A 16,780-nucleotide genomic window follows, 5' to 3' on the forward strand; every position below is an offset into this window, starting at 1 on the left:
GGTGCAAGCATCTTGCCCATCTGGCAAGGCACAATCAATTCTAAATGACGTAGGTTTTGAACAGGCTATTGCCATCCAGGCAATGTCTTTTTGGGGGAAGACCTTGAATATTTCAGGAAAACAATGCTAAAATGAATTCTGCACGTATTTAAACAGTATTTCTCAATAGAGAAAGAGTCCAGATGCTAAAATGGTCTGTCTGAAGCAAGACCTGTCAAATTAGGTGCATCACGGAATGAACATGATTAAGAATAGGCCTACCCCATAGGCAACTGAAATCCTATATCGGGCAGAAAAGGGACAACATTTATTTCTCAAAACTCTCAACTCTCCTCAGTTCCTTGACATTTACAGAATGCTGTTAAATGAAGGCGGAAGCAGCACAGTATGCCCCCGTCCCAACTTTTTTTGAAACATTGCTGGCATCATGTTCAAAATGAACGTAGGCTATATTTTCCACAAAATAGTCTATGTTTTCATTTTCAACATTTGATATGTTGTCTTTGTCCCTTTTGCAGCTAAATATGGGGTTGTGATCTGTATATTATCACATTCTGTTTCGCATTTTACACAACGTCCCAACTTTTTCTGATGTGGGGTTGTACAAGGCCCATGGAGCAACTTGCGGTTAAGTGCCTTGCTCAAGGGCACAACATGTAAGCTGGGTATTGAACCCATTTTCAGGCTACTACATGCTAGCCCAGCTTCTTAGCCATATGCTACCACCACCCTTGCTATAATATTTAATTAACTAAATTGTTGTTTATAGAACATCCCATCACAGACTGCATACCGGTATTTCCCTTTCTCACCAGGTGCTGATGCCTTCAGACATGATGGCATTCAGCATATTTCATTCAGCTACTGTCAGGAAGGTAGGCTACAGTCTGAAAGTGAGAGTATAAGTACATGTCAGACTCTCTACTACACACAGAAGCAATGTACATCCCAGGATATGCGGTGAATGGTAAAGCACACGATACTCACAAAGCCTTTCCTGAAATGATCAAAGCTTAAATTACTGGTATTTTGATGGACTTTGATTCACACACACTAACTGGGTTTCCATTTGGCTCATCCACATATTTTATGCACAATCATGAAAATTTGGCTAAAGAAATGTGCATCTGCATGTGTTTCACACATTTTCACATACAATTATTCCCACAGTTAAACATCTAAGATTTTTATACATTATTTACTTTCAAATGTATGTAGAAATCTTTGTTGAAAAGATACACATTTATAACGACTGTATATGATATTGCGTATCAGGCCAAGTGGTGCTGAATCCCCCAAAGCCTCCTGTCAATCATGAACCAGTGGAGGTGGGGAACTTCAGCAGAACAGCCACTGGAGAGAGTTTTGTGGTGGAGTTACCCCAGGATCTACAGGCCCTCCACCATTTCCTCCCTGTAAGATCTGACCTGAAGGCCAAACTGGAGGGAGACAACGTCCCTCTTACCTGGACTGCTCCTGGGGCCAGGGAACAGGTGAGATACCACTCCCAAATATGGTATCTGATGGTATCAAATGTTATGGAGGTTCACCACCACAAGAAAAATGTATACAGATGTGAATGACCCACTCACCCAACCCATGCAAAACCCATCCCTTTTATTGAATTGAATTCTGATACATAATTTCTACAGCCTTGCTCTACCATATCCACTGGAATGAAGACTTGGGGTTGCGGAGAAGGGCCTTTGATAAGTCTGATGATGTCAACACATCAGCACTGTCACCACAAGAGGCTCCATTGAGGAATACTCATTCAGCTCATCCAACTTCAACAACGGCACTAGGTTCTTTGCCATTGCAGCTGAAAACACAGACTCTTTACCATCAGGAATGTCAAACCCGTGTGGTCAAATTGGAACCTCCGGTACCCCAACAACATAAGAGCACAAATGTGATAGCAATTGCAGTGAGTGGCACAGTGGCTGCCATAATTGCAGTTATTGTATATATTAAATAGCGTTCTAGCAAAAAGCACAAGGTGTTCCACAAATAATTAGATGCAAGTTGTGGCTGTTGTTGGTGATGATGTTGTGAAGAATCATGGTGATTGAATTATGTGTCAGTTTTATAATGCTTTTAATTGGGCAGCAGATATTGTGGACATAAAGGAAAGTCTTCTCTCACTTGATGTCCGCTTTATTTTTATATTTATTAAAACACAAATACAGAATTACTTGACGTCATTAAAACCTACAAATCAATCTCTAAATGTAAGACATTCAGACTCTACTGCATAATGCATTGCTGCAAATGTGCCGTTGCTGCCATGGTGGAAAACAAAGATTTTCAATCGATTTCTGTGTAGCCATATTTAAAGTTAAGCTACAGTAGTTGGCTGATATTTGGCAGACACTTTTCCCACACAAGGTGAGAGGATAAGCACATGCCAGTGCCACAGTTTAGATTATATGGGTCCCAGCGTGAGGAAGCACCATATCTCAAAAACTGCTTCTATTGCCTGACCTACAAATAATTGATGGGAAATGCCTCTGTAATCAATACTGTACAACAGTGCACACTTACACATTCACCATATTTTAATACAGATAAGATACACTGTGACCACTCATGCTGCCAGAGCTGATGTGCCCACTATCTTATATATAATCTTGTAAACAAGATAGATAGATAGATAGATAGATAGATACTTTATTGATCCCCAAGGGGAAATTCAAGACCTTCAGGATAAGATAAACAAAAATGATGTGTTAAATAATTACAAATTTTTTGTGTTATTACAATTTTAACACAATTTGTGTTATTTTGTGTTGTTACTGTGTTATATTACTGGAATATACTGCCCAACACAAAATGTGTTAAATTATTGGCCAATCCCTGGTGTCCTGGATGAGCCGTTACCCTAAGAGGTTCTTTTCTCAGCACTTCAATTTATCTTGGTGCACTGGAAGAAGGTGCAAGTGGCACACAGAGTGGATGTAAATGTCTGAATAAAAGGTAAGGTAGACCCATGTCTTAGACGAATTTGTTATGTTTATTTTAAAGACGGTTGCAACTTGCAATATTGTAAAGGTTAAATGATAATAAAGTCCAGCATCTATTTTTAGCCAAGTAGCTCTAGCAGCTAGGTTATTGATTAGCAATCGTTATGCTAGTCCATGTTAAGTCAATCCTGACCTTACATTAACACACTCTGAAAAACACTGGCATACATGTAGAAACTAAAATATTCTAACGTTACGTCATCTCGTATGTGGGTAAATCCGCATTTTGGGTAGCTGCTAAAGTTTTAGCTTTGGACAGCTAACGTTAGCAAGGTTTGTGGGAACTGGTATGACCTTGTAATGCTAACAAGGTAGCTGCTATGAAATGCTAACGTTAGGGCTCAGGATGACAAAACTACAAACTTCTATCTACGTTACACATTACGATAAGTTACAACACTATCTAACTTACTATAACTACTATAAATCATGATAACCACCGTTATGGATTTAATTCACTTTTACTTGCATAGATAACGGTGACCATTTTATTCTGAACAATCGGTGGTTAACGTTAACTTTACAAGCCATAATAGACATCAAGACACAAGGTCAGGTAACGTGAGTGTAGTCGTTTGTGGCCTATGCAGTTATATCTCTTCTGCTCCACGACATAACATTAGAACATGTTCACGATTAGTCTAGCAAGTTAACGATGATGAATGAACTTAATGCATTTAGAAGCTACAACGCTGCCAAGGGAAAACACATTTGCATTCCGAACGCGACACTAACGTTAACGTGAACACGGTTTGATTAAACGATATTGCAGTTAGACCGAGTTAGACCCAGTGTTGAACTAGCTTCTACGTCTATGCACAACGTTATGATTATCTTTTAAAGTTTATGAAGTGTGTAGTTTGCTTTGTGGTGCAGGTTAAGCAATAATGTGACGCATTAATGAAACGGTAATCAATGCTGGCATTTTGATAATAACCTAAAGTAACAATTCGTTTCTGACCAGTTCGCTAACGTTAGTCACCCAGATTGTGTGTTCTTATTTTGGAAATGCTGAATGATTTAAAAATGAAACAGTATGGAAGTTGAAATAAGTTATGTGTTCACAATATGGTGTGAAATCAAATTTATAATAATCTATTTTGTTGCAGCTACAAGGTTGTGGATTGCTGCTAGACATCCAACGTTGGAGGTTTTTGCAGAGTTTCCACGCTTTGTGGACATGCCATATATGGTGAGTGCATATTGTTTTGGGACAATGAAAATAATGAAAGTTGGATGAATTGTCTTTAATCCCTCTGATATCATTCTAATTATTCAAATGACCTATTTGTAATAAAAATAGTAAAATAAAGATGAAAATAATGAAAGTTGGATGAACTGTCTTTAATCCCTCTGATATCATTCTAATTATTCAAATGACTGTATTTTGTCCATTTATGTACTTTGATACAGAATTTGGAAAGATGTTTCCTGGAAAAGCTGTTGTTCATCCGAAAATGGGAGGGAATGTCCACAAGTGAACCTGCAGCTGCCTTGCCACCAGTTCCTGAGGATGATGGTAGGAGGAATTATCTCTATTAAGCTTTTGTGCTACAGTGAATGAATGCAATTGATTTTAACAAGAAAGTAAGAGTTTACTAAATTTGTTTGTTTTTATAGTTTCATGTTACAGAGCTCTTCATAAGCTTGTCCATCTGCTGCCCCCCACTGCATCAGGCAGGGGCAAAGGGAACATCAAATGCAGTGTGAAGTCAGCTTTGGGCTACCTTTTGGATATAAAACCGGTAGGCCCCTCCTATAGTAAATGTTTCTTTTGTGTGCTTACAGTACGGAACGCCTATATTGTATGTTTTATGGTGCAATGTTATATCTGGTATAATGTAAAATGAGTATTGTCAATTTGTAAATTGCTTGAAACCCTGCATATGTCTAATGACTTGTTTATGTTCTTGTTCTTTCTTTAAAATAACAGACTGGAACCAGCATTTCCAGTGTGCTGAACAATCATCCTGATAGATCAGTAGAACATCGCCAGCCCCACTTGGTGTGCATTGGAGATCCCTCCGCCTCCGCCCAATACATCATTGTTCCAGAAAACGACTTGCCATTTCTCTTAAGGAAAACGGTTTGAGAAGTTATGCACATTTTACCAGAAAGTGAAAATCAAAATGTTTTTCTTAAGGATACTTGTTACAAAGTTTTTCCATAACCATTTCCATGCAATTGCTGTCCAGAGAACAGAGGACTTTAAACTAATTAGTTTACAAGGATACAAGGAAGTTTATTGTCACATGCATATAGTTACTGGAAGTAAGAAATGCAGTGAAATTATGTCTGGTGTCAGCCTATTTGTGCATTAATGGGGGGGGGTAAAAAGTGCAGTAGAAGAGGGGTTTAGTAGATTAAGTGGCAAGGGCTACATAAAAAAGGTGGGGGAGGATTGGGATTGGGTGGGGGGCACCAACAAGGAGCACCCAAGAGCAAGAGATTTAATTGATTTTAGACCAATACATTTGATATTTTTTAACAATGATATTTTTGTAAACCCTCGCTATGAACTTGTGTAATGTTTATGTGTACAATATTTGTAATAAATAATACATAATTTCACATTAGGCTGTCAGGAATTAATCTTTATTGCACACACTATTTGGTTTAAATATTTCATTATTGTTTTATTTATAAAAAAAAAATCATAATTGTCTTATCTGCTAAGATCCATAAATATACTAAAAATATAAATAAAACGACAACATGCACTTCATTATGCTGTGATTGAATTGACATTGTTGTTTATTATTGCTATTATCCTTCTAATAGTCTGACCAACATCTTAATTTGTTCCCTGTTAAATTTAAGTATTATATTGTCTTGTATTTGTATGTGGCTTTGGACAAAAGCATAACCATAACCAAATGAAAGTAACAATAACCAAATTGACACAAATTGTGTCAACTATAACACACAGGTGTGTTAAAATATAAACACAGTAACTGTGTTAACCATAACCAAATTGTGTCAACTGTAACACACAGGTGTGTTAAAATATCAACACAGTAACTGTGTTACATGGGTTTAACACAAAAAATAACACAAAATGTGTTGTCCTTACCTAAACACATTGATGTGTTAAAAATGTGTTGTTTCCAACACATCCTTTTTGAGAGTTAACAGAAGCATTTTCCTATCTAATTTCAATTTATTTAAGTTAATCAGAGTGTCTGTGAACTTTCAGAAGTAGTTCATGACTTTCTTTTTCACTATGATATGAAAATAAAGTCACACAGAGGCTAAATCCTCTTAGTCATTTTTCAACATGGGAAAGACAAGAGAATACACTAAATTTAAATAAAAAGAAAGTGTGTTGACATTTGTAAGTCAGAGAATGTCTATGACAACTAGGTACTTTGTTGAAAATCCCTATATTTACAGTTAAAACAATTATTAGGTTCTAATCATCTGGAAATGTGACAAACATGCTTGGACAAAGACCCATGGTTATCTTGCCCCCACGTACAGTATGGAGGATGGTAGATAGGCCAAAAATTCTATAAGAACCACTGTTGGAGAGTTACAGACAAAGGTATCATCTTGGGGTAACCAAGTCCCCCAAAAAATCTTCAAAAGTGACCTCACTGCTAATAGATTATTTAGAGGGCATGCCAAGTAAAAGCCTGTCCAGTCATTTAATTACCAATGTAAATGTCAGGAGTTACTGAATGGTACAGTGACTTTGTCTGGAAGTGTGGTCTATTGTCAGATGAAATTAAAATTGTGCTCCTTGGCTAGAAACACTTTAGGTGTGTTTGGCATACATAGAGGAATGGCTATACTGAAAAGAACCCCATGCCTAATGAGAATTGTGGTGGAGGGGCTGTGCTATTGTGGGGCTGTTTTTATTTCCAAAGGCCTTGGGAACCTAATTAAGGTGCATGGTTTCATGAACACCAAGAAAAATCTGAACATTTTCAAAGGAAATCTGTCAATCTCCGCCAAGACACTAAAAGTTGGTCATGATTGGATCATTCATCAGGTCAATGAACCAAAACAAATGTCCAGATCAAAACCAATATGGTTTGCTGAACACAAAATCAAGCTTCAGACATTGCCATCTCAGTCCCCTGATCTAAACTCCATAGAAAAACAGTGGGGTGAGTCAAAGAGGAGGATGCACAAGTGTAGACCTAGGAATCCGGACAATCTAGGGAGATTTTGTAAACAGTCTTAAATCCCTTGCTTTGTATTCTCCAACTTTGTTTTATTGACAAAGGGAGGCTTAAAAAGTTATTACAAACAGGGGTGCCAATAATTGTGAGCGAAGTGTTTTTGTTAAAAATATTTATTTCTTTATGAGATTTTCCTTTTTCTCGAAAGAAATTTGCTTCCCTTCAAGGTTGTATTTTTCCTATTTTTTTCATTGTGAGATTACAATAAATCACCAACAGATTATGTTTTATACTGGTTTTTAGTCAACTTTAGCAGAAGTGCCAATAATTCTGGAGGGTACTGTAATTTACATGGTTAGGGGAATGTTACTGCAACCAAAATAGAAACCTATAGGTACCCTAAAGGTTGTCCCTAAACATGTTAGAAAAATGTTAGGAGAGCTTTCTGCAAACTAAAACACATAACAAAAAAAAACCCATTGTATTTCCGTCAGAAAAACTTTCCTGGCAAACCATAGGACAACATTCTCAACTTTCAAGCAACATTCCCATAACCAAGAAAAAAGATTCCTCTAACGTTCTAATAAAAAAAATTGTTAGCTGGGTTGTTTTTATTACTACTATTAGTAGTAGTAGTATATAGTGGTAGTAGTATTATCAGCGCTGTAATCTGTCTTTTGCTGGGCATGGGTTAGCGGTTCTCTGTTGGGTCAATCACACGTCACATTGTTTTTGCAGAACTGCATCTCAAATTTCAGTTACCCTCGTGATATAGCAGACTTCTCATACCTGTTTGTAGGGAGAGACAGAGTTCTTATCTTTTACTATCAGATTTTTAGGTCAGAAGCCATAAAAACATTGTCTTACGAGAAACTTGCCATAAAAACATATTACGAGAAACACAATGTACCTTGGACAGTTTTATTGTGGACCTTTGACATTTTGATCAATCTTATGTTCAGCATGGTAAAGTTCCTTGCAGAAGTGTCATAGCCATGGATCTGCAGACATCAGGACTGTTCTTTGTCATCCTATTTATTGTCTTGTACATTTGGAATACAGCTGAATGAAAATGGGTACACAGGTGTTCTCATTGCCATCAACCCAGCTGTCCCTGAAGATCCAGCACTCCTTCAAAGCATTGAGGTGATGGCTGTATCACAATATTCAAAATCATTTATCATTATTTTTATTTTATTATTAGTATTTCATAAAATGTGAATTGAAATGTGATATTGACCATTAGTTATTCTGTGATTTCCACTGTTCTCTGTCTTTTTTTAGGACATGATAAAAGACGCATCAAGCTATTTATACTATGCTGCTGGGAAAAGATTTTATTTTAAGGAAGTGACTGTATTGGTTCCTTCTAACTGGACAGGCAAATATGAGAGGGCTAAAACTGAGAGGTATGACAAGGTATGGAAAAAAGCATCTGTAACTGCTGAAACATGCATCTTCATTTTCTTCAAAGATGCAGAAATACGCTAATGACTTCAAAATGGTCAAACTAGCCTAATCAGTAAAATAAATTATGCTTGCCAATAGCCGTGTTAGTCAATTTGCTTGGATTTCCCCTTGGGGATCAATAAAGTATCTATCTATCTAAGTAATGATTTGAAGATAAATCATTTTTCTTATTCAGGCCCATATCATTATTGATGAGCCAAACCGTGCATATGGAGATGAGCCCTACACCCTCCAGTATGGTCAATGTGGAGATGAGGGCCAGTATATCCATCTCACCCCAAACTTCATGCTAGACGACAAGCTTGTTGCCGTGTATGCAAAAAGAGGTGAGCTAGATGACCATGCTGATTTGTTGATGGGGACTAAAATTGGGGAAATGCTGAAGTAATGTGCTCATATCTCCCAGCTCCTATAGCATTAACATGGGCAAATTGGTAAAAATCAAGACAACATTGACATTTTGTGTTTTTATATCTGATGTGCTGATATTTATCTATTGTTTTTCCTGTTCTTCATGATGCCAATTTACAGGTAGAGTTTTAGTGCATGAATGGGCTCATCTACGGTGGGGTTTATATGATGAGTATAGTGATGAAGAGCCATTCTACCTGTCTAAAGAGGTTACAGTTGAGGCAACAAGGTAACACATATTTTTATATCAGCTTCATCAGTTTCACAGTCACTAAACCGTGAAACTCAATTAACTCAATTGAGATATTTGTGTGAGATGTAGCCGGAGTTTACAGGACAGTAGCACTACCAGAAATAAGAGTAGAAGTATATTAGACAGATCCAGTCACTGCTATTTTATTCTCCTTTTGGCTCGGTAGCTTACCGATAATTGTTGCCATGCAGATTTGATTCAGAGAAATAGTAATCTGTACCTGTGTATAAGTAACGTTACATACATTTATAATGTTATTCCACAAAAAAACGAGAGGGGCTAAATATGCTAAAATTTCAGTTGGTTTCCTGTCATAACACAACAGGGAGTAAGGTTCACTTTGGCCTTCATTACACATAATCTACAGGAAATGTATGCTTAATTTTTGACTACTACCATTGCTACTATTTTATTCTTCCCTTCAGGTGTAGCAAAAACATTGATGGTAAGCAATGCACATCTAGAGAGGACTGTGTGGACTGTGCAAAAAACACAACAACTGGATTGCCCACCAGTGACTGCATGTTTCTACCAAATCAATCCTCAACAGCAAAAGAATCAATTATGGCTTATCCAGGCTTAAACAGTGTAAGTGTACAGAAGAACAGATGCAGCATGGCTGTACGTTTCTCAAAAGAAATGGCCTATTTGTTTTATATTTTATTAATAATAGCATCATATAATTAGATTAATTGGATAGGTATTAATGTTAAATTAATAAGCATGTTGTCGTGTATTACACACAAAAAAAAAATTCTACAACTTGTTTAAGCATACAACTGGAATAGCACATGGCAGGGTATGAAAACAAAAGTATGCTTTTATTAACACAGCCACTTATCTAGCCAATATCACAATACCAAGAGAGCGCCCCGGAGGTGGATACTCATATTTATACTTTTATAAACAAACCAATTAGAGACCTCCACTATCTCATTACCAATCACAAATGCCAAAACGACAAAACTAATACCTTTAGTCATTTCTGTGTTCAGAACACCACAGCTCCTCCCCTGTAAAATCTAAAATTCACCCCCTCCCCGCTTGAACCCTCTCTGGCTTGACGGCTGGATCAGGATCGGAGATTAGATGATGATTTATTGATGGTACAATAATGAATAACAGAACACAGGCTGTGTCTCGAACAGTAAAACTGTGCAGAGTCTAACAGTGTGGTTGTTATTAGAAGCGGCTGCGCTTGAGCTTCCCGACAGAAGGTGCTCTTTCTCGATCCGTCTCAGAGTCAAAACCTAAGACAAAGCCTGTTATACTAAAACATACGAACCTAATTATGCCAACGTGGCAGGTGCCAACCAGTGTACAAAACTGGCTCTGACCAGATGGATATACTAGCCCGAACAGAACAACACGCTATCTCCCTTGGCCCATCACTGGTGTTCCTCGGATGTTCCTAAACCCAGGGCCCTATGACCTTCCTGATGGTAAATAGACACAGGCCTAAGCCAGAGTTATGCACAATGGTATGGACCTCTCCCCGCTGTATACACACAGAAGTAACATATGAACACATCAGAATACAGTGAGAATACCCCAGAATTCTACATACTATTGGTTGTTCTTCCACATTGTGTGGTACAGACGGTTGTTCCAAATCATAGTCTGCATTGAACTCATCAATGTCCCAACCAGTTTCATCACAAGAGTCCATTTGAGTCGAGTGAGTTGGATTTCCCTTGATACCAAACATCTCGTTTACATGTCTTTTCACACAGTTCCATTTACTTCCACGCTCTAAGTTACAGAACCCAACACTTATAACGTATAACTCCATTCAACCATTTCTCCCCTCCCCTGTAATTCTTTACTAACACCTGTTGACCAACCTTGAAAGACCTGACACGAGGAAGGTTTGGCTCTGTTTCACTTTGCATTCTCTGAGAGAACTGAGGTTTGATAAGTGACAACCTGGTTAGCACTTGTCTTCTCAGAAAAATCTCAGCTGTAGACTTCCCTGTCTTAGTATGGGGTGTGTTTCTGTACCCTAACAGAAAATTTGCTACACAGTGCTCAAGTGACTGCCCACCAATAACTCGATTCTTGGCAAGCGATTTCTTGAAATTTTGCATTAACTTTCAGCTAAACCATTACTTGCAGGATGGTATGCAGGAGATTTTATGTGTTTTACTTACATTTCTTAGAAATGTCTCAAACTCTTGCGATACGAACTGAGGTCCGTTAACTGTTACTTCTTTTGGTAACCCATAAGCTGCAAACAAGTGTCTCAGTGCTTATTGTTTTAGCTGATGTGGCAGTGTGCATGGGAATGATATCTGCCCATCTATCTAGCCATCACTAGCATAGGGCCTACCTTATATAGCCTATAGTTTGTTAACAGTCACGGTTTTGTCATAACTCCCTCTATGCATTTTTGCATTTAGAATAGCTCTGAAACCGGGGGCGAACACGTCGCGGATGGGGGGGGGGGGGGGGGGGCGCCAGTGCGTGGATATCTCAATCGCAACTTGGCCCGTTAAAATGTGTATGAACAGTCTAGCAACGCATTTCATGAAGGCCCTTTTGGACATGTCAGTTATTTGCACCACTGGGTAAAAAGGCATTTTGTTTTAGACTACTGGTATTTAATTTGTGCATTGACAATAAAGCTGAATATCGTGAACTAGATGACTAAACTTATGCATATGTAGAAGAAGAAACATTCACAAAAATCCATGACATGACCTCTCTTCTTGATAGCTGTTGAAAACTGCATGGAACTGACAGGGATTGTTTTGTTTAATAATATTAAATAAATAAATACATTATACCTTCTGCTTTTCCCAAATACAATGTAGCCTACAGGTGTACCTTTCATCAGTCCAGTTGCAATGGATGGACTGTGATGAACTGCCCTACTTGTGATTGTTTAGATATTTTAAAGGTTTTATAACAATGCTACAATTTTTTTGGCAAGTGCTACAAATCTATTCTCCTTTGCAGCGCCATGCCAGTAGGCTACTTTGTGTGCGGCCCGCAAACACACATTCCAAACAAGCATACACAAAAGTTTCAAGAGTGGGGGATGGAGTAGAAGATGGAGACAAATTCATTAATATGATTTATTTTCGCGGAATGGATGTACAGGACTGAGCGGCGGTCATATTTTGTACCGCTATGCGGTACATCTAGTTTACTTTCACTATTGTCTGACAAGGGGTTACAATCGAAAACGTAGCCTGAAAAAAGCAACACTTGCCCCAATAATGTTCGAATGACTGAAAGAAAATCCTAAGGATAATTATCCTGCAGAGGGGTTGTTCTGGGACTGGTTGCTAAGGGCTGCTTACATCTTGTGACTGTGCATCTTCAGCTGTGCTTTATATGCACCTCTCCCTATAGACCAGGTTTTCCTTGGTCAGTGGCGAAATTATTTTTAGAGGGTGTAAGATAGTGATTTTTGGATCATGCGCCAGACCACATCTTATGTCATTAATTGCCACACCCCTGAGCGCAAGGTTTAATAAAAGTGGAGCGCATGGCGAAAAATTCATCACTGACTGGGTGTACGAATAAGACTTGCGTCACGCGTTGTGCCACATTGCGACGGCTGCACAATAGGGCCCATAGGGAGGAAACAACAATGACTTTGAAAAATCATTAAAGTGGAATTGAATTTGAACACATTCTCTGCTGTTAATGGTCTGTGTAACTGAATAGAAGTATGTCTAAGTGAAGACAGAACAGTTACAGTATATTGCCATCATTATGCTTTATAACCCTTATGAATGTAATTGTAATGCTTTATGGAAACTGGGTTCACAGAAAGTGTTAGCATACTTCCCAAGTTAATGGTATGAAAATGTTCTTTCATGGTTCAGGTGAGTGAGTTCTGCACAACAGAGACTCATAATGCTGAAGCCCCAAACAGACAGAATCAGATGTGTGGCAACAGAGCAGCTCTGGACGTGATCCTCAACAGCTCTGTGGATGCTGGAGCTCAACAATCATTTGCCACCATTCCCAGCGTAAATATCACCTTTGTACAAAGGAAGTCCAGGGTTGTGTGCCTCACCTTGGATGTGTCATCGAGCATGTCGGTAAGACATAAAAATCATTTCTTTTTCAAAATGACTGCATTTTCACTTTGTGTTCAAGATTTTGAGAATTTTATAATGATGCTCAGTGATTCTTTCATGATAATATGTATCTAATGACAGTACAACAGGAAAATACAAATAAGCATAAATAAATGTATTTCTAGACTAAATTATCTTCTGTCATTCCTCATTTCAGTTGAATGATAAAATACTGCGTTTGCGGCAAGCAGCGACCTTGTTTCTTCGAGAGATCATTGAGGATACAGCTCATGTTGGTATCGTGCAGTTTAGTACTGAGGCCGAAATTCTGAAAGGCTTGACAGAGATCAACGGTAACCAATCCAGAGAGGATCTTGTCAGTGCTCTCCCAACTGGGACAATTTTATATACATATGTATGCAAGGGACTTTTAACAACCTTGGAGGTAAAAGCAGAGAATGCTTTAGAATTCTGTAAATGAGCAATATCATTCTTGTCTGCAAAAACCACTATAGTCCTTTTTTTGCAGGTATTAAAGCAACATGATCAGAGTGCAGAGGGAGATGAGATAGTTCTTCTCACTGATGGTGAAGCAACGGACAATATAATGACAGATTGTTTCAACGACATTACCAGGAGTAATGTGATTGTGCACACTATTGCTCTGGGAAAATCTGCAGACAATACACTAAAACACATGTCAGATGAAACAGGTAAGGTGGTATCAGATATACATATAGACCGACAGACAACTTACTCAGAATCAGAAAAAAACATCAACATCAACCAAAGTTTATTGTCTTGTATATATCAAGAGTTTGGTTCCAAATTGCTATAAATCCATTTTTGAAAACATTTGAGAATGGTAAGGCGGGCCTACAGTATCAAGCGGACTTAAACTGCCATATCGTGGCGAAAAGTTGTAATAAAATTCACGCAGCTCCATGAGTCAAGGAAAGCGCGAATGAAGTAGCCACTTCTAAATGGGACCCACTACATACAGTAGCTTAAGGTGTGTTGCTAAAGCAGCCATAATGAAATGAAGGTGTCATTATTTGGATACTTCACACACACGTGCTTTTTAATTTCACAGACTACAACTACCAAGCTGTAATCAAAGCACATCGATTCCCCTCTCACACCCTGCACGCACTTAAAACAAAATAAACAGGCGTCTCAGTCTCACGCATGTATAGGCAAAACTGTATCAGACCGGTGTAACATTGGTAAATCTTCCATTGCACAGAATGATTTTGTAGCACGTGCAATAAATGACAGTCGAAAGATACAATGACAGTGCTGCTATCAATTTGCTTGGTATAACCGCATTTATAGTTTTCTACAAATGCAATCAATCAAATTGGCCTCCATCACTCAACCAACGCTAACGGTAACATTACCTAGGTCCTTATTGATATTATAAGATTAACGTACCTGCAGTAAAAACCAAGCATGTCCGATAAACATCCTCAGATTTATTTCGGCTTCAAAAAGAAATGAGAATTACATTTCATGTGAACATCGTCCTATCCTTATTAGACGTTCTCTGCGGTAAACTACAGTCCTTATAGGAAGCGTCCATTGTTTTTCCAACCCACTTTTAACTTCCAACAAAATTACGTCTCACTGCAACGATGCGCCATCTAGTGGACAAACGACTACTTATCACCGATAGTATGTGGGTGCCTGTGTGTGTGTGCATGTGTATATGTGTGCACCGCCATCTACAGCAGGCCAATGAGTGTACAGTCACTAAATGTACACATAACCTAATTTTTTTTAGACCCCCCATGGATGAAATTCTACGAAACTTAATACCCCCAGAGAATGCCAGGTCAATCATACACATAAAATTTGGTGCAGTTCTGAACGTCTTTACTGAAGAGAGGGGCGATTAAAGCAGAATGATATTGCATTTTCATTTTTTACCGGGGGGGTGCAAATCACAAATGAGTGATTATGGGCTAGGTTGATGTGGGCCCTTGAGACCAACATACCATAAAAATGTCTTCATCCCGGTGCCACGGTTCAGGTAGTTATTTAGGAAAAACTGCATTTTTTGGGTTTCGGGGGGCCCAGCGCGGAGGGGGAGTGGCCCCCGGGGACCAAACAAAATTTTTCCGTAAAAGTCTAGTGGGGCTACATACCCACCAAATTTCATGTGCCCCGGTGTTTCGGTGCCCCGGGTATCGTTGACCAAAATAGAAGAAGAAGTAGATGACGGGGGGAAAAAAAAAAAAAAAAAAAAACAATCCCTATATGACCGCTTCGCTAGCGGCGGTCATAATTAATATTGTGTACATTTAGTGACATTTAGTGTGGACTACACATCCACACACTCATGAACACACGCAAACACACAGATACATGCACACACATAAATGCACAAACACATAAAGATACATGCACACACATACAGGCACACAAACACACACATAAACGCACACACACACAAGCACAGACACAAACACACACACAGGTATGCACACACATACACACACACAGTAGACATGTTGCCATGCGTACACACATGCACACACAGGCACGCACGCACAGACTCACACGCATACACACACATACAGAAGCACACGCATGCACACACACTCATAAACACAAACATGTACACAGACACGCGCACAGACACCCACACGCACGCCGTCAAAAAAGTGAGCACAAGAGGGACGGAAAATAATCGTTCTTGACTCAAAACCCAGGTTGCTGTTAAAAAGGTGCGTCTAGAATCATTGTGGAGATATGGAGAGGCTTGGTAGGTAAGGCTATTATAACAACCATTTTGATAGCTGTGAATGCAACTAAAGATGTTTCCATTGATTATTTAAAAAGGGTATGAATAATTTTCGACACAGCATTTATCATAAAAAAAACGCTTATTTTTTTGATTCCATGTTTCTACCACATTGTCTTGCAACCTTTTGGCATGTGACAGTCATTTTCAGTCAGAACAAACATCGATAAAAAGAAAATCAACAGTAAATCAATATTTGCCAGGGGTATGAATAATTTTGTTCTTAACTGTATGCCCTGTGCCGACATTGTAGCTATTATCTACATACACAATAGAAGGCAAAAGAAGCTCAACTACCTCGTAGGTAACGTTGGGTTCCCGTAAGAAGAATATGTAGCATGTCCGGTTGTAGGGAAGCTAACTTTTGACGTAGTTATGCCGTCGCACCATAGGAAGATAACCGTATAGTTTGGATAAAGTCCAGCCAGCACAGAAAACTCATGAACAAAGCTACTAGATCATTGTATGTTAAGGTGACGCATTACATAGAGTCAAGTAAACCTAATAAAAAATGGCACTAACGTTAATCATTTCAGAGGTTTTTGATGGGTTGACAGTAGCCTAGGTCAGATAAGTGGAAAGAAGATTGGCTAAAACCTTTTTGTTTTGTTTTACCATTGACTGTGTTTGAAGATGATCATGTCTGGTCGTTTCAA

At 38.6% G+C, this 16,780-nt stretch overlaps 1 protein-coding gene across 1 annotated transcript in view; it reads left to right on the plus strand.

The window, feature by feature from the left end:
• The first annotated feature begins 8,210 nt into the window (after window positions 1-8,210).
• LOC121678046 (calcium-activated chloride channel regulator 1-like) overlaps window positions 8,211-16,780 on the plus strand; it is a 50,162-nt gene continuing 41,592 nt past the window's right edge. The window contains exons 1-8 of the mRNA XM_042057223.1: window positions 8,211-8,296; window positions 8,435-8,569; window positions 8,796-8,946; window positions 9,152-9,260; window positions 9,710-9,872; window positions 13,121-13,339; window positions 13,536-13,763; window positions 13,848-14,031. Coding sequence (XP_041913157.1) covers window positions 8,438-8,569; window positions 8,796-8,946; window positions 9,152-9,260; window positions 9,710-9,872; window positions 13,121-13,339; window positions 13,536-13,763; window positions 13,848-14,031 — 1,186 coding nt within the window. The 5' untranslated portion in view covers window positions 8,211-8,296; window positions 8,435-8,437. The remainder of the gene's footprint in view (window positions 8,297-8,434; window positions 8,570-8,795; window positions 8,947-9,151; window positions 9,261-9,709; window positions 9,873-13,120; window positions 13,340-13,535; window positions 13,764-13,847; window positions 14,032-16,780) is intronic.

The sequence above is a fragment of the Alosa sapidissima genome, chromosome 12, assembly GCF_018492685.1.
Source record: "Alosa sapidissima isolate fAloSap1 chromosome 12, fAloSap1.pri, whole genome shotgun sequence".
NCBI classification, from domain to species: Eukaryota; Metazoa; Chordata; class Actinopteri; order Clupeiformes; family Clupeidae; genus Alosa; species Alosa sapidissima.